The sequence below is a fragment of the Podarcis vaucheri genome, assembly GCF_965113315.1.
Source record: "Podarcis vaucheri genome assembly, chromosome: 13".
Classification (NCBI taxonomy): domain Eukaryota; kingdom Metazoa; phylum Chordata; class Lepidosauria; order Squamata; family Lacertidae; genus Podarcis; species Podarcis vaucheri.
In genome coordinates this window covers 20,224,545-20,252,102 of record NC_138751.1, presented here as the reverse complement: position 1 = coordinate 20,252,102, position 27,558 = coordinate 20,224,545, and the positions used below count along the sequence as shown (strand labels likewise).

At 46.6% G+C, this 27,558-nt stretch overlaps 2 protein-coding genes and 1 long non-coding RNA gene across 4 annotated transcripts in view; 2 read left to right on the top strand and 1 right to left on the bottom strand.

The window, feature by feature from the left end:
• Nucleotides 1-1,487: 1,487 nt before the first annotated feature.
• On the top strand, nucleotides 1,488-4,266 carry LOC309517720. The gene is made up of 2 exons (XR_014213227.1): nucleotides 1,488-2,896; nucleotides 3,994-4,266. It is a non-coding gene; the product is annotated as an uncharacterized lncRNA (long non-coding RNA).
• HSPBP1 (HSPA (Hsp70) binding protein 1) lies at nucleotides 3,340-17,647 on the bottom strand. Its single transcript, XM_082197077.1, has 8 exons — nucleotides 17,503-17,647; nucleotides 15,114-15,283; nucleotides 13,543-13,759; nucleotides 12,339-12,563; nucleotides 11,528-11,683; nucleotides 10,724-10,820; nucleotides 9,598-9,709; nucleotides 3,340-4,218 (listed from the first exon to the last, which is right to left on the bottom strand). Exons 2-8 carry the CDS (start codon nucleotides 15,240-15,242, stop codon nucleotides 4,141-4,143), a joined length of 1,014 nt encoding a protein of 337 aa, XP_082053203.1. The 5' UTR covers nucleotides 15,243-15,283; nucleotides 17,503-17,647; the 3' UTR covers nucleotides 3,340-4,140.
• A 3,588-nt stretch (nucleotides 17,648-21,235) lies between these two features.
• Nucleotides 21,236-27,558, top strand: part of BRSK1 (BR serine/threonine kinase 1) — a 56,006-nt gene continuing 49,683 nt past the window's right edge. The window contains exon 1 of one of the 2 annotated variants that reach the window (XM_082196928.1): nucleotides 21,236-21,447. The gene's annotated coding sequence lies outside the window, so the exon portion shown is untranslated. The remainder of the gene's footprint in view (nucleotides 21,448-27,558) is intronic. The other variant, XM_082196929.1, reaches the window with a different exon arrangement.

Here is a 27,558-nt window from a genome sequence, read left to right as displayed (position 1 = left end):
GCAGCCAGGAATTTTGTTAGAGGGGGGCAGGACTTTTGTTAGGGGAGGCGGCGGCAGAACCACCATGACTGGTCAGTTAAGTATTTCTATTGTTTTATGCTGCAAAGTATTATCATAGCTGTCAAGTGTCCCTTATTTGAAGGGACAGTCCCTTATTCCAGTGCCATGTCCCGCTGCTGTCCCTTATTGAAGGGTGTCCCTTAAATTTCAAAGGAAGCAGCTCTTCTCCCTCCCTCCCTGCTGGCCAGGGAGGAGGGAGGCTCCAACTGAGTTGCTTGGCTGTGTTGCTCACCCAATAAGAAGTCTAAGAACGACTGGGGGGGTGGAGCTTGCATGCCTTGTGTGTGGCTAGTTAATGCAAGCTGAGGGGGTTTTTGAATGCTGGACGCCATTTTGTTGCACGTGCTGCTGCAAACTTTGCAGTGCAAAGCCAGGCCAGGGAGCCATCTTAAGTTGAGGCTGCATAGGCCTTGTGGTGCATGTGATTCAGATTCTATTCAGTTGAACCTCTGGTGTTCTCGAAGCTACCCAGCATGAGTTTGACCAGACTGCAGGAGGACAGGAAGACTGGAGTGCCTGGAACAGGTGAGGCTGCAGGTCCCTTATTTTCGAGGCTGCTGGTCCCTTATTTTCAAATCTGTAAGTTGACAGCTATGAGTATTATCCTAAATTGCATGGGGGGGGCGGCTGGGTGTTGTGAACTGTCGAGGTTAGGGTGTCATTCTTCAGGATTTGCTATTGTTGAGACATTTGGGCGATTTCAGCTGGGAACAAAAGCAAACATTGGAGCTCTGCTGGATCAGACCAAAGGGGCATCTAGTCCGGCACTCTGTTCTCACGGTGGCCAACCCGATGCCTGTGGGAAGGCATTTACAAAAAGGACCAGAGCACAACAGCAATTCCCCCCCCCTTCCGATTGCCAGCAGCTGGCTTTCAGTAGCATCCTGTCTCGGACAGCAGAGGTAGGATGTGGCCACTGGGGCTAGTAGCCACTGCAAGCCTAATCCTCTGTCAATTTGTCTAATCATCATTTAAAGCCTTTCGAATTGGTGGCCGTAACTACATCCTGTGGGAAGTGAATTCCATCGTTCTAATTATGTGCTGTGTGAACAAGTACTGGCTCAGTTAGAGTCAGCTTGTTGCTGCTGATAAAGGGATGGGGAATCTGTGGCCTCCCAGAAGCTATGGACTCCCAACTCCCACCTGCCCCAGCCAGCAAGGCCAAGGGTCAGGGATGTTGGGAGATGGCGACGATGGCAATTTATCACCCACACTTCACCCTGAAGTCCCAGGGTGGGAGTTGTGGTCCAATAACACATTGAGGGCCACAGGTTGCCCATTGCTGTCCTAAGTGGTTTGAGACCAGGATACCTGATGGCATACAAGTGTACATCAACAGGCTGTGTTCATTATCCCATTCTTCACTGTGTCCACGGCGTCCTCAGTGGAAGCACTCAACTAGAAAGACCCAGTTGGCTCCTTCAGCTATACTTTTCAAGTGAATTAACTTTTAAAATTTGCTAAGCATTTGGTTCGGGTCTCTCCTGTTTGTTTGTATCTGTTTTAAAGGTAGTTGTATTCTTTCAATGACTGCAAGCCACCTTGGGAAGTCCTTTTAAAGCAGGGCGTAAATTATTTTTATAAACCAGCTGTTCCACCTGTAAGGATGTTTCAGTGTGAAGAACTGCTGCTCCGGGTGCCAGCCAAACAGATCTTCTAACAGGATACTTCATTCCATTCCCTCTCTCACGTGGTTTTCCATCTGCTCCATCAGCTAACATTCCCGGCACAGTCCTCACTGAGTGGCTTTGGGGCTCCCACGCTCTTAGCCTAGGGGTTTCCCCTTTTAAGGTATTTGCTGTACTTCTGCAAAACTTGCGGTTCCTCCAAGCCTGCTAATACTCCTCCCAGACTTGTGCATAGACAATACCATTTTGACTACCTAAGGATTCACTCTCAAGAGAATGGAGTTAGCTCTCAGTACATAGGATCATAGCTGGATCTCTTTAATGAGTTTTGCAAGGGTTTATCTTAATGTATCATCATCACCTGTTTATAATGCTACGCCTCTTAACGTCACTTGTAGACTTTTTTTATTTTGTATTAAACCACTAGCAACCTAACTAAATAATAATAGCATGTGGACATTGCATATATGATACCACTTTGAAGTACAAATCCATGGGACTGATTTCAAAGTAAAGATGTGTTCAAATAAATTAATATACCACATTTATCTTATATCAGCCCAGTTACAATCTCAGCCCAGAGCTCAAGTGCCATTTTAGCCATAGGTTTGGTAAATGTGGCTAGGCTTATACCTGCCCCCATTCTCAGTCTGCCCTTTGTAAAATGCTAACCATGTACTTTTTCAGAGGACTGATGTGGAAATAAGCACATTGCTCTGCTAGAAATTAGGAAGTAGGGAGCTGCCTTATATCAAGTCAGACCATCTGACCCATCTACTTATAGATTTCAGGCAGGGATCTTTCTCGGCCCTACCTGGATATGCCGGGGACTAGTTATGTGGATTACAGCCCGCTCCCGTGTAATCTTAGAATAATAGAATTGTAGAGTTAGAAGGGACCATAAGAGTCACCTAGTCAAACCCACTTGGTACAGGAATCTTTTGCCCAACATGGGACCCTGAGATTAAACGTCTTGTGCTCTACTGACTTGAGCTATCACAGTTGCCTGACAACTGAGGAGACAAGGAGAGTCCTGTAAGCTATTTGTGACATGGCACAACCAACTAGCATTGCAAATAGTAATGGGGGAAAGACACTGAGGACACCCTTTGGATCCTGGCCACTCTTTTGCAGCTCTTCATAATCCTGTCACTCGCAAGAACCTAGTTGGTACCTAGCTTTGTGGGAGGGCAGCTTTAAGGAGAATGGTAGGTTAGTTCCTTCCCCATTCATAAAGTAAGACTGCTAAGCTTTCCCACTCCTGTATCCCATCTACGTACATGCTGTACTAGTGGTGTATTTATTTAGGCCTTGCTTCCCCCCACCTGCTGGTATTAAAAACCAGAGTGCAGCCTATAATATTATTCTCTTATGAGAAGCTGTGACTTAATATATTGCATTTTAGGGGTGCAGCCAATATTTGGGGTGGCTCATATTGAGGCAAATTCAATATCTTTCCTGCTCCTGTGATTACAGCTGGAGGTGGGGAACAAGCTGGTGATATTCAGAAGTCCAATTTTGAGTAAGGGGCTTCTTGTTGTTAACCCCTAAACTGAAAGATCTGCCACCTTTTCTTCTTCTTTGAAATGGAGACATCATTTTCAACTTTTTAAAGGCATTTGCTAGTAGGAAAAACAAAAACGTGACAGTCTTACCACCCGAAACAGAAACTTGTTTTTTTTTAAAATAAAAAAATGCTGAATAGTGAACACAGCAACAGCAGAGTTGTGGGAGATTCAAGCTGTTTGCAATACATTTTGAGTTGTCACAAGCATTTTTTTTAAAGCTCCCCCCACAATCACCCCCGAGAAATTCTTCAGCTGGGACAAGCTTTCCCCATCTTTATCAGCAACTTTTAAAAAAATGGGTATAGAGTTACAGGTCCTTTGCAGCCAGATACACCAAAACCACCGCCCCTTTTGAACGAATGCTCCCCAAATATGCAACCCAGAGTAGGTCTGTAGAATAGCCAGTTCCCATATGCTGCGGAAGAAAGAAGGCAATTCTTGATCATCTACTTTCCAAAAGGCACTCAAGCCTTCTCGCCTGACTAAGCATCTTTTCCCTAATAACAAGCAGCGGAGAACAGGAAATGGGATTAGTTTTCCCTCAATTAAAAAGGAGATCTCAAGAGCCATCTCAAAACTATGGCTAATGAAGGTAGAACTGCCTGGGTGTGGCTGGGAAGGTAGATTAGCAGATGAATGCTTCTGCAGAACTACGGAGAGGAAGTTACGCAGCAAAGGCTTATGAAAGTGTCTTCCTGCTGATCGTGAGGCTTAACAAGCCATGTATCTCATTTCAGAGAGATCTTCTGTTACTGGAGCCTGTTGCCGGATCAGTGAATGGGAGGATAAACACGGGCGTTTCCACCAAGCCTCTCCAACTGAGACAGCTTCCAAGTGCAAGCGTGAACATCCAACAGCGTCAAGGGTTCTTCTGGGAAGCCAAGTTACCGGTCCATGCTGTTATCATCAGGCTGACCGTGGAAGCAAAGGCGCAGCAGAGCCTCACAGAAATCCAGCTCCTCCTTTAAAAACAAAACGAAATAAAAAATAAAGGAAGGGAAGAGAGGCAAGCTCTGCTCCTTCTTTAACGGGCTTTCGGTTCTTTAAGTGTTTGCCTTGAACTTGGGCGGGCAGTGGAAAGTCTGACCAACCGCAAGTAAAGCGTGTGGTGGCAATGAAATCACGACACAGCTGGCTTTCTCCTTGACAGTGTGGTGTAGTGGTTAGACTGCAGGGGTCGGCAAGGTTTACCTCGCCTGGGCTGCTTCACTCCAGCGGAGATCCCTCCGTGGGCCGGATTGTGTGTGCACTTGAGCACGCGCGCCCGCGATTTCCGGTGTCTGTGTGGACACAATTTCGGGTGCTGCGGAAGTGACTCCCCACAGCAGTTTAGCATAGCGCATGGGGGCTCCCTGAACGAGCGGCTCGGTTTGGGGGCGGCTCGTGAGCCGGTTAAATGACCCCCGTGGGCTGCTTGTGGCTCATGGGCTTTAGGTTGCCTACCGCTGGGTTAGAGTGTCGGACAAGGACCTAGAGACCGAGGGGTCCAAATGCCCACTCAGCCGTGAAGCTCACTGGGTGACCTCGGGCTAGTCAATTTTTCTCAGCCTAACCAACACCACAGGGCTGTTGAGAAGATGAAATGGAAGGCAGTAGAACCACCACATCTTGAACTCATTCGAGAAGAAAGGCAGGAAATAAACACAGCCAACATATAAATAAGTAAATAAATGCCAAGTGCAGGGTGAATATTTTTACTCCCTCCCCCCCCCCCCCGCATCTTATAAGGGATTATTCCAATAGGCAACAACACACAGCCCTACCACCAGTCTGAAATGGTACGGCTGAATAGGAGCTGGACCATCTTGGCTGCGAGTCCTGGAAGACCTGCTCCTTTGCCTTGCAGGCCACTTTCCACCTGGCCTGGGAAGGCAGGACTTGGACTGACTCCAGCTGCAAAAGTTGAGGCTGCAGAACAAACTCTTGGGTTGGGGTATTGTTTAGGGTTGATGTTTTTTCCATTGGGGTCCTTTGTTGCTGTTACTGAATTTTTTTGTATCTTTATTTTTTAGATCTTATGATTTAACGAGGAAATTGTTCCATTTGGTTGTGTACTTTTTGAAGGGTTTTATTGTTTATGACTATTTTAGAGAATTTGTTCGCAACGTAAGCCGCCTTGAGCAAGGCCTTAACTACTGAAAGGCGGCATGCAATAAAATGATGTATGTTGACCATTCTGCCTACAATTAACAGGGCTTATTGCGGCTCATGCTTCTGCTCAGCCTTGCTTATGGGCCACCAAAACCATCTTCCTTGGCTTGAGACTACAGCCCATACAGCTTCCTGTGGATAGGAATGTATTCTCAGTCTCAAAGCTTTCTCACCTCAACATGGAGATTTTTTTTGGAGCTGAACAGGGAAAAGGGGGGGGGGAGGTGTTAGGATTTTTTTATTATTATCTTAAAAATAATTTAATGGCACAGTGAGGTTGTTCCCCATCCCCAACACTTACTCCATTATGCCAATTGTTTAATTATCAAGCTCGGCACAGCCTAATTGCTACGTTCAGGGAAAACTGTCGCTGGCTAACAGCAGGGGTGGGAACTTGTCTGTTGAGAATAAACACAAGACGACATGAAACAGAAGCAAGATGTCCGTCCGACCCCCACCCTCAAATCAAGCTAAAGAAGAGGACTTGGGGGCGGGGGAGATGGCGTTGTGACACAACCGCACTCGGAAATGAATGGCACGGTTCCAGGATCTGTGGCAAGGAAGCCAACTCAAGTTCCGCCCCTCTCCCCACTTCCTTGAGCAGCAGACAGAGAACCTCAGAGACAGCCTAGAGTCTTCCACGTGCAGCCTGTATTCAAATAGAAAGCCACCATCCGTCCACGATTCTCAATGGGGGCCAAGTGACGTCACTCTATCCTTGGTATCTCTATGGTAAAAGTTCCATACTGCTTGCACTGGAAAAGAGTGTGTGTTACAGCTTGCTGTACGTTAAAAGAGGATTCTACCTTTGAAGGTGACCCGGAAACTGCAATTAATCCAGAATGCGGCAGCTAGACTGGTGACTGGGAGTGGCCGCGGGGACCACATAACACCGGTCCTGAGAGATCTGCATTGGCTTCCAGTATGTTTCCGAGCACAATTCAAAGTTTTGGTGCTGACCTTTAAAGCCCTAAACGGCCTCGGTCCTTTTATACCTGAAGGAGCATCTCCATCCCCACCGTTCATCCCGGACACTGAGATCCAGCACCGAGGGCCTTCTGGCGGTTCCCTCATTGCGAGAAGTGAGGTTACAGGGAACCAGAAAGAGGGCCTTCTCGGGAGTGGCCCCCACCCTGTGGAACACCCTCCCTTCAGATGTGAAGGAAATAAGTGCTATCCTATCTTTAAAAGACATCTGAAGGCAGCCCTGTTTAGGGAAGTTTTTAATATTTAATGCTGTACTGGGGAAACTCAGCCAGATGGATGGGGTATAAATAATAAATTATTATAATTATATGAAAATGATGTATAGATGGTATTTGACTCCTACAAGACTAGCGAAAATGTATAAGAATACAACCAACATATGTTGGAAGTGTAAAGTTAAAGAAGGTACATTTCACCATATGTTGCAGACTTGTAAAAACAGGCAAGGCCTACTGGGAAATGATTTATAATGAACTAAACAATGCTTAAAATAGCTTATTTAAAAAAAAAACAGAGGCCTTTTTATTAGATATAATAGGAGAAGAATTACCGAAGGGTAAGAAAGTACTGTTTGTGTATGCGACGAGAGCAGCAAGAATATTATATGCCGAGGGATGGAAAGAAGAGAGAGCCCCATCGAAAGAAGAACGGATAATGAAAATGATGGACTTTGCAGAGATGGCAAGGCTGACCGGGAACATCAGGCACCAAGAAGATAACAAATTTAATAGAGAATGGCATAACTTTATAGAATATATTAAAGAACACTGTACGAATTTAAAAACGTTAGCAGGATTGACATAGAACTTGTAATTTAAAATAACAAAGGATAAAAATGAAGTATAATAATTTGGATCAATGTAATCAGATGCAGTTAAAAAAGAAGAAGAAGAAGAAGAAGAGTTTGGATTTGATATCCCGCCTTTCACTCCCCTTCAGGAGTCTCAAAGCGGCTAACATTCTCCTTTCCCTTCCTCCCCCACAACAAACACTCTGTGAGGTGAGTGGGGCTGAGAGACTTCACAGAAGTGTGACTGGCCCAAGGTCACCCAGCAGCTGCATGTGGAGGAGCGGAGACGCGAACCCAGTTACCCAGATTACGTGACTACCGCTCTTAACCACTACACCACACTGGAAGATGAATTTTGGAAGCCAAGAGAGGGGTGAAGGGAACCCCATAAAGGTACTGACATGGACTATGGTTTTGTGAAAATAAGTGTGTGTGTGTTTGTATATAAAAAACTCTTTTTTCTTTTTGAAACTTTGAAACTAAAAATAAAAAAGTAAAGGAAAAGAATGTGTGTGTGTGTGTTCTTCAGTTGTGGAACGCCTTGCTTTTTGCTACTGTGCAACCACACTTCCTTAAGACCCTCCTTACAGAGGCCTTTTCTGACGTGTAGCTCAAGCGCCCATTTCTGTGTGTCACTGTCAGATGTCAAGCGCTTTAATGCTGCTTAATGGATGTGTTGTAAACTGCTTCCTGGGCACTGGGCAAGCTGATAAAAATAAAATAAGCAAGTAAATTCTTCTGGCTGCAGTGCTAGTGCTAATATTAATAAAAACAATGATTTTATTATTTATACCTCACCCACCTGGCTGGGTTATTAAACACGAGGCTGATTTAGTACCAGGAAGAACAGAAATGAACAGAAATGAGACTTTACCCCAACCTCTAAAGAAATCTGCCGCTTCAGCAATAGGAGGCAGCTTCTTCCTCTCACCACTGGGGGGGGGGGGCTGGGAGCAAACATGCCTCTTATATATCACCGGGCCAGCCTCAGTTGGCTTACTCTCTCGCAGATGGGTTGGGGCAGCGATGGCTGGATTCTGGGGCCCCGAATGGCAGAGAACCCCAAACTTCCTTAAGCTGTTTCTGCATTGTGCTATTAGGTGGGTGAAGCTGGGGAAACCCACCCAGACGGGCAGGGTATAAATAATAAATTATTATTATAATAAGCTCTCCGTGCTGCAAACCGTCTCCAGAAATGCACTTAAATGGGAATAGCCGCACTGCAAGCTTCAGAAAGTTGGCCTTTTAAAAAAGGTGCCTAGTGCCCTCTAGTGCCCAGCAAAGTAGAGCGAAGAGAGTGACACACTGCCACCTAGGCAAAGGAGGCGGCGGGAATGCATAGGACAGGGGTAGGCAACCTAAGGCCTGGGGGCCAAATCTGGCCCAATTGCCTTCTGAATCCAGCCCGCAGATGGTCCGGGAATCAGCATATTTTTTGCAGGAGTAGAATGTATGCTTTTATTTAAAATGCATCTCTGAGTTATTTGTGGGGCACAGGAATTTGTTCATTTCCCCCCCAGAAAATATAGTCCAGCCCCCCCACATGGTCTGAGGGATGGTGGACCGGTCCACAGCTGAAAAAGCTTGCTGACCTCTGTCATAGGGTTTCATAATTCCAGGCTATTGTGGAATTTCACTTTGCAAAAACCTGGCTTTTCCTTTCTCAGCCTTCCTTCCCCACCCGCTTTAAAGTAAATGTTCCGGCCTCCATTGCTGCAGAGTCAGGATGAGGAACTGGATCTGGCTGGCGGGCCAAATCCTCACCCCTCACGGGCAATTGCTCACCTGTCACTCACCTGTCATTATTATGGCAGGTGACAACTTCAATGGGCGCTGGCTCCCACCTCCCACTTATTTGCAAGAGTGGTTTGGATGCCTACAAACCGACGTTTTTCTTATGCAGACCAGGAAGACAGTTTGCAGAGGGAAAATGTCAGTTTGCAGGCACTTTTTGAATTGTGGCCACACCTGTGTATGGATAAAACTCCAAAGTGGCTGTCTGTCAGTGCTGATCAGCAAGGTCCGTTTGCCAAGAAACAATCAGGAGTACGATTTTAAGCTCCCGTTTCTGCAGCCGTGTCCGTACCTGACCCACATCTGGTGGTTGTTTGTGGAGGAACAGCCTTGTGGGCCAAATTAGGATTCCTGCCAGGCCTGATCAGAGCCTTTGGCTGGAGGTTCCTAACCAATGTTGGGAGAATAAAGCTTGATACGGCTATCATGCTCAGCCTTGCCCTTCTTCACTCCACAAAACATATTCAGGAAGCTGGAAAACTGTGGCAGCAGAATATTTTAAACAGGGAATTAAGTTTCGCCGTTGGAAAAACTCAGTGGCAGCCCAGACATTCACACCAAGTTCATTCCACAGATTGGTGGGAAAGGGAGGGAAAGGAACCCATTTATTTCTGCCTACCTGGAACTCCTCCTGATCCTTCAGTAGTTGGCACCGCTCCTTTAAGAGCTCCTCGAGGGCCAAATCTGGCTCTTGACACTCCCGCACACCCTGAGGAAAATCTGTTACCAGGCTTGAAAGGGAAGGAATGGGAGATTAGAGGTGAGCAAGTGAGACCTGTGAATGTTGTGGATTCCTCTTCACATATCCTGCCTGCCTGCCAGCCCCTCCATCAGGCCACTCCATTTCATCCCCCACACTTTTCCTTTCCAAGTGACACCCAACATCTCATAGCTACTGAGCATGCTCAGTCCTGATTGGACTGTTTTGTTGCTGTTTCTTTGCCCTATTAAGTTTCATTTCTTCAAAGGTTTTCCTCCTCTTTTAATTTCTGCAAATCTCACATGCTTCCCCCAGCATGCTGATGCTTCCCCACTTGTTTCTTAGTAGACCCACTTTTGGCTGTGCCGCTGCCGGCACGCACTGGTTTGAGTCCGCCAATAGAAGGAGTGACAGGGAAAGTCCTGTAGTCTGAAGCAGTTCAGCCTAAACTCACGTCTACACCCTTTTATAAGAACTAGACTGGAGAACGCTCAGGCTTGTATAACTCACTTCATAAAGGTAAAGGTAAAGGTACCCCTGCCCGTACGGGCCAGTCATGACAGACTCTAGGGTTGTGCGCTCATCTCACTCTATAGGCCGGGGGCCAGCGCTGTCCGGAGACACTTCTGGGTCACGTGGTCAGCATGACGAAGCTGCTCTGGCGAGCCAGCACCAGCGCAGTACATGGAAACGCCGTTTACCTTCCCGCTAGAAAGCAGTACCTATTTATCTACTTGCACCCGAGGGTGCTTTCGAACTGCTAGGTTGGCAGGCGCTGGGACCGAATGACGGGAGCGCACCCCGCCGCGGGGATTCGAACCGCCAACCATGCGATCGGCAAGTCCTAGGCGCTGAAGTTTTACCCGCAGCGCCACCCGTGTCCCCAACTCACTTCATACTTCTGGCCTATAACAAGAAACAAAGCTCTCCTCCCCAAATAACTCAACGACACCAGTGCCAAGCATGCCAGTAGCCCTCAAGAGATCAGTCAGAGATTCCCCCCAGATCCTGGCTCTCATTCTCTGCAGCCCAGTCCCCTCAATACCTGCACAAGGCTCCCAAGACGTGTTCATGGAAAGTGCTGTGTTCAGACCGGATCAGGGCCACCAGCTGCTGGACCATCCCCATGGAACAGAGAGCCTCTGTGGAGAGAAAGGGGCGGAAAAGCTGAGGAGAGACACGTCCACTTACGGGAACATGCTGACACCATACTACCTAGGTGGGCAGTATCACAGTCCCTGCCAATGTGGGGCTTCTGAAATGCATCATTGTCAGCCTCCTTCAGCCAAGTGGGCTTGATGAAGGCCTACTTTGGGGACAGCCCAAGATTGGTGGGAGATGGGCATGTCCACTGCGTGCAGCCGCAATGATTTCACAAACCAAGCAACAGCTCTTCAAGGCATCCTTCTAAAGTTCTCCTCACGACGTTTCTGAGCACAATTCAAAGTGTTGGTGCTGACCTTTAAAGCCCTAAACGGCCTCGGCCCAGTATACCTGAAGGAGTGTCTCCACCGCCATCGTTCAGCCCGGACACTGAGGTCCAGTGCGGAGGGCCTTCTGGCAGTTCCTTGCGAGAAGTGAGATTACAGGGAACCAGGCAGAGGGCCTTCTCGGTAGTGGCGCCCGCCCTGTGGAACGCCCTCCCATCAGATGTCAAGGAAATAAACAACTATCTGACTTTTAGAAGACATCTGAAGGCAGTCCTGTATTGAGAGGTTTTTAATGCTTGATGTTTTTATTATGTTTTTAGAAATGCTGTAAGCCGCTCAGAGTGGCTAGGGAAACCCAGCCATATGGGTGGGGTATAATGAATTATGATTATGATTATATGATTGTATTATATTATTACCTTTCTGCTCTGGGTGGTTTATGAGGAGGTTCTGTAGGAGAAAGGCAGATTTCACCTTCAGCTTCTGCACATTGCTTTGCATGGCCCTCATGAGGACTGAGAAGCCATCAAGACGTAGGAACTGCTGAAGGCCCGCTTCCTGGGCTCTTACCAAACCTGGCAATGCAACAAGGGGCAGAGAGAAGGGGGGGGGGGAAGAGGGAGAGAGAGAGATCGGGTTCATTAGCAAAATGCAGTTCACAAAAGTCAGTGAGGCCCCATTAATATGATTTCCATTCACATGTGGGGAAACCCTCAGGTCATTAAGCTCCCAAGCCTGAAATGGTGGCTTGACTCAGAGGGGAGGAAGCTGCCTCCTTGTCCCCCTGACTCCATCTCCCATGAGCCACAGACAGCATGGCCAACAGTGAGGACTGATGGGAACTGTAGTCTGAAGGGCCAGAGCTTCCCTCCGCTGCTTTGGCTCATTTATCTGGTAACATAATAAAACACTGAGCACATTGCTAATGTAAGGGCTTTGCTATCTCAGACGGCTGGATCAGAAGTGAGATGGACAAACTGCATTTGTCTTTCCCAAGGGGAAAGCTATCATATGGGGTGGGAAGGTCCTGTATCTGACCAGACGAACCATTTGAGGGCAGTGTGCATTTAATCCTCCCACCTCAATGCTTGGTCACTCAAACCACGGTTTACCCTGAATGGAAAATTCAAACCACAGTTTACTCAGCTGAACAGAAAATGCAGGCAGTTGTATTGCTGCAGGACTAATCAATTCACCCTTTCCAACAGGTCAGAACATCCCCACACTTACAGGAGATGGCAAACAGCGCCTTGATCCGAACGGCCTCGCTGGGATCGTGGTCCAGCAACTTCAGCAGCTTCCTCATGCAGCCCAGCGCTAGGGCCTGCTCCTGCACCTTGGGCACGTTCTGGGCACAGGTGCCCACCAGGTGAGCAGCCCGCCAACGCAGCTCCTGCTCCTCGTGCTCCAGGTACCGGTGTGCTAACAGCCGCATGCCCTCCAGTTTGCAGAAGTCTGGAAGGACAGTAAAGGGGTCAACGGAAAGCAGGCAGCCCAACAGAATGGTAGGATATCTTGCAAACCCACCCACCCAGCACTATGACTTAGCTGTGGCTCACTGGGGTTACAAAGGGTAACTATTTTCCACCGTAGAATCTTGGGTTTTCTGTGTAGAACACCCACATTAGGAACCACTGGGTGAAATTTACTCTTTAATTTTATTTCTTTCAACCATTTATATATACCGCTTAACACCATAATCATAAATAGTGGTGCCCTCCCTGTGGGACGCCCTCCCATCAGATGACAAGGAGATAAAGAACTATACAACTTTTAGAAGACATCTAAAGGCAGTCCTGTATCAGGATTTTTTCATGTTTTGCGTTTTATTACGCTTTTGTATTTTGCTGGAAGCCACCCAGGGTGACTGGGGAAGCACAGCCAGATGGAAAGGGCATAAATATTAGTATTATTATTAATCTCTAGGCAGTGTACAGTAAGAGTTTAGAAAGACACAGTAAAGATAAAATCTGTTTATATTTAAAAAAACAGAATGTTTACTTAAAAGCCCTGCTGAAATAAAAAGATATTTGCCGGGTGCTGGATAGTCAAGGAAGGAGAGGCCTGTCTGATCTCAACTGACTCTCTACAGAATGGGGCCTGCAATATTAATGCATGGTTTCTGGCATCCCAGCCATGAGGGACCCTCAAACCATGACCCTCCTGAAGCCCTCAGTGAATCAGATCCTTAACGTATCCTGGACCCATGTTGTTAAGAGCCTTGGAAATTAAGAGAATAATCTTGCCACCTCTAATATACCCCGAAGGACATTTTTCACTTCTTAGATCTTAGCTGAATCTCAATTTCCTAGTGTTTCCACGCCAAATTACTCAAGGTACCCTCTTCCCCACTCTCTTGCACTCTCTCTTTCTCCCTTGCGCACGCACACACACACACACACACACACACAGAGGAATGGGGCTTTTTCTATACCTGCAGCATTGTCCAAGTTTTCACACAGCTCTGCCAGAAGGTCCAAGGCACCTTCTCTGTTCTCAAGGTCTGAATGCGCTTCCTCTGAACTCTCCCCTCCACGTTCTGCTCCAGGGGTTGATGGCTCCAGCAGCCTCAGACATTCCTTCATCTGTTCCACCTCGTCCACTTGCCCCCGGAAGGCCTCGACCATCGCCTCCTGCAACCACTGTCTCCGCTGCAGAGTGGCATAGGGAACAGAGGTGAATGAATAGGAAACATATTGGGAATTTCATACACATTTGTCCTTCCTCTTCCTGCCAAAAGCTCACTCCTTCCCCCAGAAACAACCTAAATTTTATCTCCTAGCCCCCATATTAGACACAACCTCTCTCCTAGAAGAGTCTTGCTTTTCAGCACCTGCCAGTCTAGTTCCCTGCATACACCACTGAGTTAAGGAAAATTGTGCTTAGAAAATTGGCTTTTGGGTCCTCGCCACTGTTATCAACTCCTCTGGGAGCTGCCAACTTTAGAAAGGAGCCAAACTGTATCTCTACAGTGACCCTGTGACCCTCCAGACATTGATGGACTCCAATTCCCATCAGCCCCAGCTGGCATAGCCAATGGGCACGGATGTTGGAAGCTGTCATACAGCAATAGCTGACAGGGCTCCTGGTTCCTCAAATTGGTTTCAACAGCGCTTTGACAGGCAGGCAATGCTGTCTTATCTCCATGCCCCTCCAAACGTCAGCTGATGATTTGTGAATGCTAAGCGCTGCTGTTAGAGGCCAGGAGCAGGCCAGCTTGAGATCTTTTTTTCCTAGCCCCAAGCTAATTCCATGTTGCATGGTGCAATGGTTAAGGCCAGGAATGGACAGTGTGTCTATGTATGAATACACAAACACTTTTTGCAAATCATATATATATATATATGGATGCGGGGGGCGCTGTGGGTTAAACCACAGAGCCTAGGACTTGCCGATCAGAAGGTCGGCGGTTCGAATCCCCACGATGGGGTGAGCTCCCATTGCTCGGTCCCTGCTCCTGCCAACCTAGCAGTTCGAAAGCACGTCAAAGTGCAAGTAGATAAATAGGTACCGCTCCAGCGGGAAGGTAAACGGAGTTTCCGTGTGCTGCTCTGATTCGCCAGAAGCGGCTTAGTCATGCTGGCCATGTGACCCGGAAGCTGTACACCGGCTCCCTCGGCCAATAAAGTGAGATGAGCACCGCAACCCCGGAGTCGGTCACGACTGGACCTAACTGTCAGGGGTCCCTTTACTTTTACTATATATATATATATTATTATACATATTTGAGATTTGTATGGTTTTTATTTCTAGCTTCAAAGTATTAGTTGCAGGAACTTAGTAATGTAATGGCAATGCAGGGAAAATATTTGGATAATAGCTCCTAGGCTGCTTCTGATCCAACCTGCTCTGCACCTTGCTAGATAATCTTGGTATTTAGCTTCCACAATCAACACTAGCTGTAATGCACCAGGGTCGCAGGACAGCACCTTCCTCAAACTCACTCCAGATCTAACAACCATTTGACCTCACCACCACCCCTCCTATAAAAGCCAAGCCACGCACCTCATCAGACATGGGCTCCATCGGGGCAGGTTCAGCATTCCCTGCAGTGACCGCCATCTGCAGCAAGCCCTGGAGGTTGCGGGGCGGTTCGCGAGGTGGCTGGTTCCCACCTGCACCTCCTTCAGCCATGGTTGGGGAACGCCGTTCCAGTCAGTAGGCAATTCACAAAGCTTTAAAGAAAAAGGAGAGAGAATGAGAAACAAGCATGACTGAGAAAGCAGGGGGTCAGCCTACCTGCCCAAGTTCATCCTGCCAAGACACTTACCAGGTGTGTCTTGGCTCCAGCTCTACTTTTTTTGCAAACACCATTACTATACTGATAAATGGGACCTGCAACGAAGTTTTGCAGTGTGGAGTGCTCCCGTTCAGGGTTCCAGCCAGGGTACGCCATTCAGTCCCTACGCACCCAAAAATCAGCCAGCATTTTATGGCACTAAGCATGTTCAGTCCTCTCAATGGGCTGCTTTTGAGGTTTCCCCACACTTAGGGTTCCTCCCCCCACCCCAAAATTTGTTTGGGGTTTCTCCAAATCTGTTAATGTCTGTTATTATTTAAATTTCTATCCTGCCCTTCCTTCCCAGAGGACCATTTTGGCCCCCTAAAGATCCAAACTTGGAGAATGAGTATGCTGTTAGTACATACAGGATTCAGGCTTCCACATTTCCAGACTCACATTGGGAATTCTGCTGCTACCCTCCAGTTCCAGGTTTCCATTTAAACCTGAAAATGCAGAAGTGGCTGGATAATGCCCTGGAGGATTTGTGGGGTTCTCCTTCCCCAGCTCCAAGATTGAAGCAGGCTGGGGCTTGCTTGGAAACTGGTCTGCCAAGGAACCTGGAGCAATTTGGCCATGCAGCAATAAACTGTCAAGTACCCTGCCATCCTTTCCCAAAAGAAAGGGTGGATTCACAACAAGGGCAGAGGTAGCCACAACTTTTGGCTTGGTTATCGAGTCCATGCCAAAAATCAAACAGTTCTGAATTTATTTACAGAATACCTTCAAAGCAGAGCCTAAAAGTAAAGACAGAGGGAGAAAGATGGAGGCAAGGGTAAACGCCACATCAAGATACCAAGGGGGGATAACCCCACCTTTCCATTTCCCACTGTTTATAGCGCTCAGGAGTAAGCCACCTTTCTCCCACTGGATGCTAGCTCATTTGCATCACTTGGGAGATGATCTGGGAGAGGCCACAAACAGAATATATCTAGCATCCAGAGTCCCCTCACAGAGCAACGAATCTCAGAAGAATCGATTGATAGACCACTTTAGGAATTGTTGCTTCTGTGAGGTGGTTGGGGATCTCTTAACAATTCACGGCATCCTTAACAAAGTACAGTTCCCTTGATTCTTTTGGAGAAAACAAAGCCTCTTTAAAGCGATGTGACACTTCTATAAATGTATTGTGTAGTTGGGGCCTTGGCCTGACAAAACAGGGCTCTTCCTTAAGGATGGTCACTCTACTCCACCAGCCAGATGCTTCCATAGGAACACAGGAAACTGTATAGTATCAGTGGTCAGGCCACCGGTCCATCTAACTCAGCAATGTCTACACTGACTGGCAGCAGACCTCCAGGATTTCAGACACGGGTCTTTCTCCCAACCCTGCCAGGAGAATCCAGGGATTGAACCTTGGCAGACCCTTCTTCCCCTTCCAGCAAGGCCACTCACCAAGGCTCAAAAGCCGCTAGCCCAGTCCCAGAGTTTCCACCCTACCTTCTCCCCACACTTTTTTTTTTTAAAGTTTTAAATTAAGTTTTGCAATTTTATCATCATCACAATCAACATTATCTCAAAAACAAAATAGAATATAAATTCCCCCCCCCCCGGCTCCCCTCAACTTCCTTTTCTGGTACTTTGAGTGTTTGCTTCCCCTGCTTATTTTATTCTTAATATTGCAATCTTAAACTTGAATATTATTACGTATATTAACATTTTTATACCATACTTGCTTTCATATTTCCTCTTCCACTTTGTTATTTTCCAGTTTTTACATCTTAATTTCTATGTTGCTGGTTGCAATTGTTTACTCAAACCCTGCTAGTGAGTCCACTTCTTTCTGTAAACACACCATACATGGTTCCCAGTCTTTTTAAAAGTCTCTCTTGTCTTTGTCTCACCTTCTCCCCACACGTAACCAAGCTGCTTTTCATTTTTCTAAAAAAAATAAATCAGGTGTCTGGGGCGAGGGGGAGAATCTCCCCATTTCCCCCCCCCCCGGTAAACTTCTCCCCCGCCCTTCCTTTTGCCTCCCCTCCTCCAAGCCTCACCCACCGCAAAGGGCGGCCCATTCCCTCCTCTAGCCAAAACTGCTCCCTCCCGCCCCCTGCTCGCCCCTTCGCCCCCTGGCGCTGCCCTCCGAGGCGCCCCTTCCCCCGCCACCCCTCTCACCCCGCAGGTAGCGGCAGAGGCGGCGGCGGCGGCTCCAGGCTCAGCTTCTGGAAGCGGCCATCTGCGACCACGTGGAGAGGAAAGGGAGGAGAGCAGCGTCCTCTGAACCGGGGAAGCGAGGCGGCCCCTGGCGGCCGAGCGAGGGGATCGCGCGAGGAGGAGGAGATCCCACAACCGGCTCTCAAATGCTCGGAAGCGCTTTTCGCCGGTGATGCGAAGCGTCATTCGCTCGGCGGGTTGTTGCTTTTTGCCCGCCCGCGCCCCCGGCGTAAAACGACTGCGGGGGAATTTGCGCGCCCTAAAAACGAGAAAGGATAGGCACATAGCTGCCAACTTTCCCCTTTTCTTGCGAGGAATCCTATTCGGAATAAGGGGATTTCCCCTTAAAAAAGGGAAACCTGGACAACTTATGGATGGGCAAAGCGTTTTCTGAGAGCGGGTCCCCAAATGTGCACGCGCGCCTGTTCAAAAACGTGGGGGCTAGCCAGGGTTTTTTGGGGGGGTTGCCCCCGGGGTTTTCAGTCACGCCCCCAGCTAACTTGGCCTCCCACCGAAAAGGCAACAGTTCTTCGAACATATTAAGTACTGGGAGGATGAGGACCAGTCGTGTGATTTAGAATAATACAGCATCAGCTCAGGAAAGCCAGAAGTTTTGAAGGGAGGGGCAGCTGCCCCCCCATCAATAAAGATACATAGCAAACTGAGGTTCTGCCCCCCTAATAAAAGGCCTGCCCCCCCCCAAAAAAAAAATCCTGAAGTGATTTTGGATCTTCTGTAAAACAGTGCCCTAAGGAAGGCCAAACTCTGGCAACCCCGAGTGGATCTTCTCCAGGGCTTTTTTCCCCTCGCTGGAACTCGGTTCCAGCATCTCTCAGGGGGGCCCCATTTCCATCAGAAGAGAACATGGCAGCCATTTGTGGTGAGTTCCAGCATGGATCTTCTCAATTGTGGATCTCGATTTTGCAGCCCCTTGGCTTGACACCCTGTGTGGCAGAACTGCCTGCACCACCCTAAATCTGGCGCTGACCTAAGAGCCCTGCTTGTTCAGGTCAAAGGCCCATTTAGTCCAGCATCCAGTTCTCACAGTTGCCAAGCCCACAAGGGAAACATGCGTGCAAAAGTGTGTTCTCCCCACTTGTGATTCCCAGCATCTGGGATTTAGAGGCTTACTATCTCCGATAGTAGAGATGGAACGTAGCCAATCATGGTTAGCAGCCATTAGTAAATTTATCCTCTCTGAATTTACCTAATCCTCCTTTCAAGCCACCCCAAGGCCGCTTACATGCGATACCTTTAAAGCACATTCAAAGCACGTTTCCCCGCCTCAAATAATTATGGGCGCTGTAGTTTTTTTTTAAGGGCAGCTGGGAATTGTAATTCTGTGGGTAGTCAACTATAGGGCCCAGAATTCTTTGAGGGAAAGAATAGGTTTCAATTCTGCTATACAGTGGTACCTTGGTTCTCAAACGACTTGGTACTCAAATGCCAAAAACCCGGAAGTAAGTGTTTTGGTTTCCGAATGTTTTTTGGAAGCTGAATATCCGATGCGGCTGTTGGCTATTGTTTCTGGGGCACCTGCTCCAATCAGAAACTGCGCCTTGGTTTTCGAACATTTCGGAAGTCAAACGGATTAAGTTTGGCGTTTTTTCTTTTGCTATTTTTTTGCATTTTTGTGACTGTGCGAAACCCAGTTCAGGACTGATTGATTGTGTGACTGCAGAAATGGATAAAAGCTCCCCACCCAAACAATGACTATAATTTAATTTTAATTTGTATCATCTACAATACTGTCTTACTTATTTTATAGTACAGTACATTGATTATTGCTTTCATTTTATGGATCAAAGGTCTTGTTAGATAGTAAAATTCATGTTAAATTGCTGTTTTAGGGGTTGTTTTTAAAAGTCTGGAACGGATTAATCTGTTTTGCATTACTTTCTATGTGAAAGCACGCCTTGGTTTTGGAACGCTTTTGTTTTAGAACGGACTTCCAGAACGAATTAAGTTTGAGAACCAAGCTACCATTGTAAAGGCAATTCTGCTATGAACTGTACACAGCTGGCGTCACTACATCTTGTGGGAGTGAGTTCCATAGTTTTAACTGCATTGTGTGGGAAAGTAGTACTTTACCCTGACTCTTCCAATAGGCCATGTGTATGACTTAGCTTCTTCAAAATACTGTAAGACAGCTTTGCTGTGTTACCCTCCTGCTCATCCTGCCTCAGATGGCACCTCTGATCCTGTAGTAAAGGATGTGGTTGAATTGCTTTCCTTTGGTTTCTCAGGGCAGACATACATTACTCTGTAACAGTAAAGCCTTCTGTAGAAACTAGCTGGGTTTTCAGGTTATTTTACCTGAAACTGAGGTAAGTTACCCACAGGCACATTAATAATAGAGAATAGGCACATTATCCTATCCAACTGAGATCTCCAAACTAAAATTCAGATCTTCATCATCATCTCAATTTCTTACGACACCTTCTAGAAAATAAACAAATAAATCTAGGTAACTTACAAGCAGTAGGGAGCATACAGTGGTACCTTGGTTTAAGAACAGCTTTGTATATGAACAACTTGGATTAAGAACGTTGCAAATCCTGAAGTAGGTGTTTTGGTTTGTGAACTTTGCCTTGGAATCAGAACATGTTCCGCTTCCTGTTGAGTGTGTTCCATTTGTAAATTGAGTCCCCCCGCTGCTATGGGAAAGCATGCCTTGGTTTAAGAACACTTTGGTTTAAGAACGGACTTCCAGAATGGATTAAGTGCGTAAACCAAGGTACCACTGTACACAATTTTAAACATAACCATAGCAACCAGTGAAGCTTACAGTAGTAAAACCCACACCATCCCATGAAAACCAGAAAGCATTGCAGTGGCCATTTAAACCAAAAAATTATAATGATATTGTCTGGGAGTAGAATACAGTGGTAACTTGGGTTACATACACTTCAGGTTACAGACTCCGCTAACCCAGAAATAGTACCTTGGGTTAAGAACTTTGCTTCAGGATGAGAACAGAAATCATGCTCCGGCGGCAGGGCGGCAACAGGAGGCCCCATTAGCTAAAGTAGTGCTTCAGGTTAAGAACAGTTTCAGGTTAAGAACGGACCTCCAGAACGAATAAAGTACTTAACCTGAGGTATCACTGTACTGTACAGTCTTACCTGGAGCTATAAACATAGTAAGATGGGTGCCAGGTGAGCCTCACTGGGGAGAGCATTTTAAAAAATGGAGGGGTCACGTCCTGACCACAAAGGCTCTTCTCGCTACCCTCCAAACCACTCTTGGAGGAGCATTTGGAAGAGGGCCTCATCCAGAAGCCCAGCATACTGCTGCCTCATTGGGGACCACATATCCTGTCAGAGCCCACCAGGGCTGATGCCTTGCTTGGGTCCTCACCATCATCCTCAGGCACTGCTCAAGACCCTCAGTGGTGTGGATGCTGTTGGTCCTGGCAGTGCGGCAGCCAGTGTTCTCATGGTGAGCTCGCAGTGGCGGCCACCGTATTCCATTTTGCACAACGTTGTAGGAAATAAGATTTTGCGGTCACCAGGCCGCAGTCAGAACTAAGCAGGCATTTAGCTTCCAGTCTACTGTGGCGCTTACTGCCTAGAGAGAGAGTGGGAGAGGTCTTTATGCGCCGCTTGTGGGCTTCTCATAGATCCCACCATGAAGACAGAATTCTGGACTAGACGGGCCTTGAGACAGATCCAGCAAAGCTCATCTCATGTTCTTAGGGTGACCAGGTGTCCTACTTTTCCGGGTGCAGTTCTGTATTTGAAGGGCAGTCAGCGGGGAGTGCTCTGCTTGATGGGCCACGCAATCCCAAATCTGGTTTGAAGAGGAAGAAGGATAAGAACAGAGAGGAGCAGCCTTGAAGTTGACCATCACTTCTGAGAAGACTGAGCTGGAACACAAGTCACGGGGTCAGTCTTCCCCATTATGGTGAGTTGTATTTCTATTTAATTGTGTGTGTGTATATATTCTAAATTTGCATCTATGCATATGTCAACATGTACATTTTTTGTACAAATATTTATCCTAGTTGGTCCTTTTCTCTTGGCGATGATAGATTTCCTCCTTCATGTGTATAAAGTGGCCATCTTGTTGCTGCTGCGGCCAGGTGAGCCGTGGAGCTGTTGTAGTGCCATTGCTACAAATGGGGAGGCAGGCATTAGTCAGGGGTAGGGGAATGAGGGATAAGCAAAGACAGCCTGCACAGGGCCCTCCAAAATCTGCAGCTGGGCCTGCCCACCTACCCTGAGAATCTCATGCTTGAATAGTAATAACTATAATTACAATTATTTAGAAAGATACACGAACTGCTTAACCAAGGAGCTTCCTTCCGTATATTTCTTTATTTAACTTTTTTGAAAACACAAATTAATGATAAAACATAACGAAACAGATGCAGAGAGGGTGAGTATTAACATAAGAGGCTTAAGACAGCTCAATAATTATACTTACTGATAATCTTTACACTTCCTTTCTCCTTTAGAATTTCTTCACAGGGCTTTTCTTTGCAAGGTTTTGAGATAAAGAGAGAATCAAAGAGCTTTCTAAGAGGTGCGTGTAATAAAACTGTAGGTAAAACATAAGGAAATCCACAAAATTATTTAAAAAATTACCAATATTCAGAAATAAAATGATTATCATTAAACCACAGAAAACAAATATCATCTGACGGCCTTGATGTCCCTCAGCTGTGAAATGGAACCAGTGTTTCCTAGGTTGTGCTTTCTGACTGCAGGGTTGTGTTAGGTTGACTTGTGGGACCCTGACATAACGTGGATAGCATAGCTTGGAGGCAGCAGACTTAAAACAGCACACGTGTTGCTGATCTGTGATCGTGGTGATCTGCAGCTGTAATAATCAAGACTGACTGACAACACACAATAGCTGTGCTGGAAGGGAGCTTTTGTCTGAGAGTCCTGCCTCCCCACGCCTGCCCACATTCACCAGCCATCATTGGGCACTGCCCTACTTCTTGGGTCCCAAAATATTCCAAGGACCGGCGGCAACAACAACCCTGTTTTTGGGTTTTGTAGAAAACGTGTGGGAATGCCCACGTCTGCACGCAAGGGAGAGGATGGGGTTCCTTCTTCCTACATCGCCCAATAAAAATAAACTGGCCTAGATTTCTGACTTGGATTTAATCAAACAAACTGAACAACTAAGGAAAGAGGCAGAGAGAGAGAGAGACAGAGAGCTCGCGCAAGGATTATTTCTGCCTTGCAGACAACTTGAAAGTTCATCATATCTTCTTTCGAAATGTCAGCCGCTGCCTTCCTGTCCTGCTGGCGATATCTTTCCGTCCCTCACCTACTTTTGTTCCTAAGCTTGAAACGGCAGCATTGCAATGGTCAGGTAAGATGCAGAAGTGATGGGAGTGTATCGCCGCCACCCCCTGCGCTTTCCCCTCCATCCCAATCCTCCTTGCACTCATTTTTGCCCTGCCTCATGGTCTGGAGACCTTCAGGGTGACTCCTGTTACGGGCAATAAAAAGAAAACAAAGGAGGCAGAATATCCCATTAAAAGAAATAACACTGCAAACTGGATCACAGCACAACAGCAGCAGCAACAACAAGGGAACAAAAATGTCAGTGGCGCAGAAATACAAAGTCAAGGTTGCAGGCCACCCCAGTCTCTGAGCACTGTGAGATTCCAGGGGTTCCAGGCATTTACCCAAGGTCTGTGTTTCCTTTTGGAAATGAGGCACAGCAGACTGTGGTGTCTTCATGATGCATGGTTTATTTACACATATATACAACCTGAGCCTGCGATGGAGGGGTTCACAGCATTTAGCACCCCGAGACAGTCTTGCTTCTCCCATAGCTACAGCCTTGGATTCTAGCAGAAATCAGGCATGGATCCCTCTCTCTCTGCCTTTCCAGCTAGCAGCTTTTTCCTCAAGGTCACATCACAGTAAACTCTGCCCTAAAACTTCAGATTTGTCCCTCTAACTATTGTAAGAGCTGCAGGAGGGGCCACATCCATTTGTCATCTGGCACAGAGCCCCTTTCCTTTGTTCTCTTAATGGCCCATCACCCAGTCAGTTACCTCATCAGGAAGCTAGCCTGGCTTGATTAGCTTTTAACACTTGCTAGGATTATAAGTGTCTGACCCCCACAAACGCATAACATCAGTTTATGCCTGCTGAAAAGGCATAAATCATTTCTCCCCCTTTTGTTTCTTCCCTCCCACACCTTTATTTAAATGGGACTTTTGAGGGTCTTTATTTTGCTCTTTACCCTGATGCTGCTTTAAATTGCTATTTGGTGCTACATGTTTTAGTGCAATCCTATGCAGATTTACTTGGGAGTAAGACTCAGTAAAATATCCACAGAATACCCATGTTATTTGGGGATGGGATTTTTTTAAGATGGTGTCCCTGCCCCCACCATACCATATATTGCTTTGTATCATTCTGTTTTAATGTACCACTGTGTACTTTTTAATAAAAAAATGCAGTAGAACAAAAGTCACTCACAGCGATTTACAGTAATAAATAAATAGCATACATTTAAACCAGCATATCTAAATCTAAAACTCATTCATATTTTTAAAGGGCAGGACTAAAACACCCCACCCACTGAAGGAGGGCACAGTTAATTAAAACCCAAAGGCTCGGTAGAAAAGAAATATTTTTCCTGGTGCTTAACGATGTATATAAAGTAATTCTAAATCATCAGTTCTCCAAAGGTAGATCCTGATGAAACCAAAATGGCAGCATCCCCACACATAAGAAGAAGGGACCAGCGGGTCTGGAGAAACCCCAAGGTCTGCAGAAGTCCAAGATGGAGCAGTGATCTGATTTATAAGTGTCATGGGTTCCTACATTCACTCCTCCCTGTGTCTGCTTGTAATTAAATGCACGCAGGTATGGTTTATCAGGATTCCTTGAGGGTCACTTCCAGTCTGACCCTTGACCGAATGCATATCCTTTCCCTGTTCATCCTCACCTCCTCCTTTGCTATGCCAAACTATTGAATGTAAGCTCCTCAAGGCAGAGACCTGTGACCCAGAGCCAGCGGAATAAATGTTGCTTCTTGGCGGGGAGGGGGGCAGCAATTACTTCTTTGCTGTCCCATCCCCTGCAAGTCAAGAGATGCATCTTATCTGAGGCTGGCCAAGTTAATTTTGGCCCCACCCAAGTGACAATACAATAAATTTAATGACTAACTATTTGCAGCCTTTTTTGCAGCATCTAAAATTAGCTGCTGGAGGAAGCTAGCCTCAGTCTCCCTAGTAGGGACAGCCACCCACCTATTGTCTTGCTTCTTGAACTCTGATAATGCCTCTTGCATGATTGGACACAGAGAAAGAGAGGATTGTGTGTAGAAACTAGCTTACTGCACAAAGGAAAAATCCACATCCATTGCCCTGCCAGCTTTTGCCCCTGGCCCCACCCACCACTGCCATGTGGCCCCTGGAAAGTGTCCAAGAAGGGAATGTGGCCCTCAGACTGCAAAAGGCTCCCCACCCTTACTGCAAAGGGCCATTCATATTAATATATAAACAAGCAAACAGTGTGTTGCTGTGCACTGTTCACTCCGAAGTAAGCTTTTCAGTGGAGAAACTTACGTATCTTTGCAGAAGCTTAGGAAAAGCTTGGCCTATCGCCCAACATCCAAAAAACCATAGTGCTTCACCAACAAGTACAAAATAACCCCTCTTCAGCGCTACAAATCCAACTCAGTGGTGTAATGTTGGAAAATTGGAAAATGTCAATCACTTCTCCTATCTGGGCAGTTATCTTTCCACAAGGGCCAACACCGATGCCAAAATCCAGCATCGCCTGAGCTCTGCGAGTGCAACTTTCTCCCTACTGAAGTGCAGAGTGTTTGAGGACCGGGACATTTGCAGGGAAACCAAAATGCTTGTTTACAAAGCTATTGTACTACCAACCTTACTGTATGCTTGTGAAACATGGACCACTTATAAACGCCATCTCCAACTTGAAAGATTTCATCAACGGTGTCTCCGAAAAATTTTACACATCACTTGGGAAGACAGGCGAACTAACACCAGTGTACTGGAAGAAGCAAAGATCACCAGTGTTGAAGCAATGATTCTTCAACACCAACTTCGTTGGATTGGTAATGTTGTGTGGATGCCTGATTATCATCTTCCAAAGCAACTACTGTATTCCAAACTTTAAAAGGGAAAGTGTAATGCTGGTGGTCAACAAAAGATGTTTAAAGACTGTCTCAAGGCAAATTTAAAAAAATGTAATACAAACACCAACAATTGGGAAACACTTTCCTGCGAGCACTCCAATTGGAGAACAGCCTGTACCAAAGGTGTTGTGGGCTTTGAAGACACTCAAACTCAGGATGCAAGGGAGAAACGTGCTAAGAGGAAGGCACGCTTGGCAAATCCACACCGTGGTCAACTCCTGCCCGGAAACCAATGTCCCCACTGTGGAAGGACGTGTGGATCCAGAATTGGCCTCCACAGTCACTTACGGACTCATTGTTAAAACCGTGTTTATGGAAGACAGTCTTACTCGGCTACAAGTGATCGCCAAAGATGCTGTGCACTGTTCACTCCGAAGTAAGGTTCTCAGTGGAGCTTACTCTTGTGTAATGATGTGTAGGATCACAGCCTTATTCTATTCTTTGAAGACTTTACTGAATCTACTCTCTGCATCCCTGTATCAAGCATTTCTTCCATAGGAGAGCAAGAAGAGATCCTTTGATGTGTGTAAAGATCTGTGGATGGAGGTGCTAATCCAGCCCAGTCATTTGAAAGAGGGACAAAACAAGACACCTGAAACTTCACTTAAAACCAATTACAGGCAAATTTGAATCAAGACAGTAGCTCTGCTCAGATCAGGGTTTATTTTATTTTAAACTTTTATTTATTTTATACACACACACACACACACACACACACACACACACCCACCCACCCCACCTTTTTTCTCTTGAGGTGGCATACATGATTCTCCTCTCCCCATTTTATCCTCACAGCAACGCTGTGAGGTAGGATAGGCTGAGACACAGTGACTGGGACTCAATAGCTGAATGGGTCTCAAACCCTTGTTTCCCAGGTCCTAGTCCAACGCCCCAATCATTACACCACATTAGCTCACCGATGGCAAAGTTTAGAGTGAGGCAGTCACCGCTTCAGATTCCATGAGGGGGTGTCCTCTTTTAGAGACTATTTGAGCCACCTATGGCTACATAGCTGCCATGCATTTAAAGCATATGACTTCCCCTAAAGGATCCTCGGAATTGCCACAGACCTACAATTCCCAGCACCCTTAGCAAACTACAGTTCCCAGTATTCTTTGTGGGGAGCCATGTGCCTTCAATGTATGCTGTGCACACGACCTGTGTCTTTGCCATGAAAGGGAGGAAAGTTCCACCTCCTGTCTCGAGAGCTTTTCCGTCTCAGGAACAATGAGCCCTCCCGTTAGGTGTTTTGCTACAGTATTGTATGTTTGTTTGTTTGTTTGTTTGTTTGCGTGTGCTCCATCATATTAAAGCTGCTGCACTCTCTAGACACAAACCTGGAGACATTACCAACAAGCAAGTCTCAGCAGAGGCCTACCACCTGAGATTGCATGGCCAGGTATAGACAGATGCCCATCCAGAGAAATGGGGCTACAAAGCACAATTATTATTTTTTTGGTAAAACTAAGGTTCTGTGTCCTGCACGCTTAGAACTACACCACTCTCTCACAAGAGCAGAGTTGCAGGTATGCATTTTCAGGCTGTCAGAGCTCATACTCATTGTTTGGAGGTAGGAAGAGAAAGGAGGGAAATCTATCTCCCTCTCTCCTATGTGGCCACACCTGATCCCTTTTTAATACAGTGCAAGCCTCTTTGCTCATGCACACGCACGCACACACACACATGCATTTACACACCTTCCTCCCAAAATCACATAATCTCTCAATCGCATACATCTCTCTCCTGCAAAACCGCAGTTGCATCCTCTTCCCACACACATACACCGTGTAAAAACCTTGCACAGATAATATATCCCCACCACAGCCACACACCATCAGCAAATGAAAAACTACCTCCTCTAAACCTCGCAGATAA

What these genes read in the sequence shown, in the direction of transcription:
- HSPBP1 (XM_082197077.1), bottom strand. Translation starts at nt 15,242, where the DNA reads ATGGCTGAAGGAGGTGCAGGTGGGAACCAGCCACCTCGCGAACCGCCC. An exon ending in AAACTTGGACAATGCTGCAG is followed by an intron (nt 12,564 to 13,542) that starts GTATAGAAAAAG and finishes CTGTCCTTCCAG; the next exon opens with ACTTCTGCAAACTGGAGGGC. An exon ending in AGGATCAGGAGGAGTTCCAG is followed by an intron (nt 4,219 to 9,597) that starts GTAGGCAGAAAT and finishes TTGTTTTTAAAG; the next exon opens with GAGGAGCTGGATTTCTGTGA.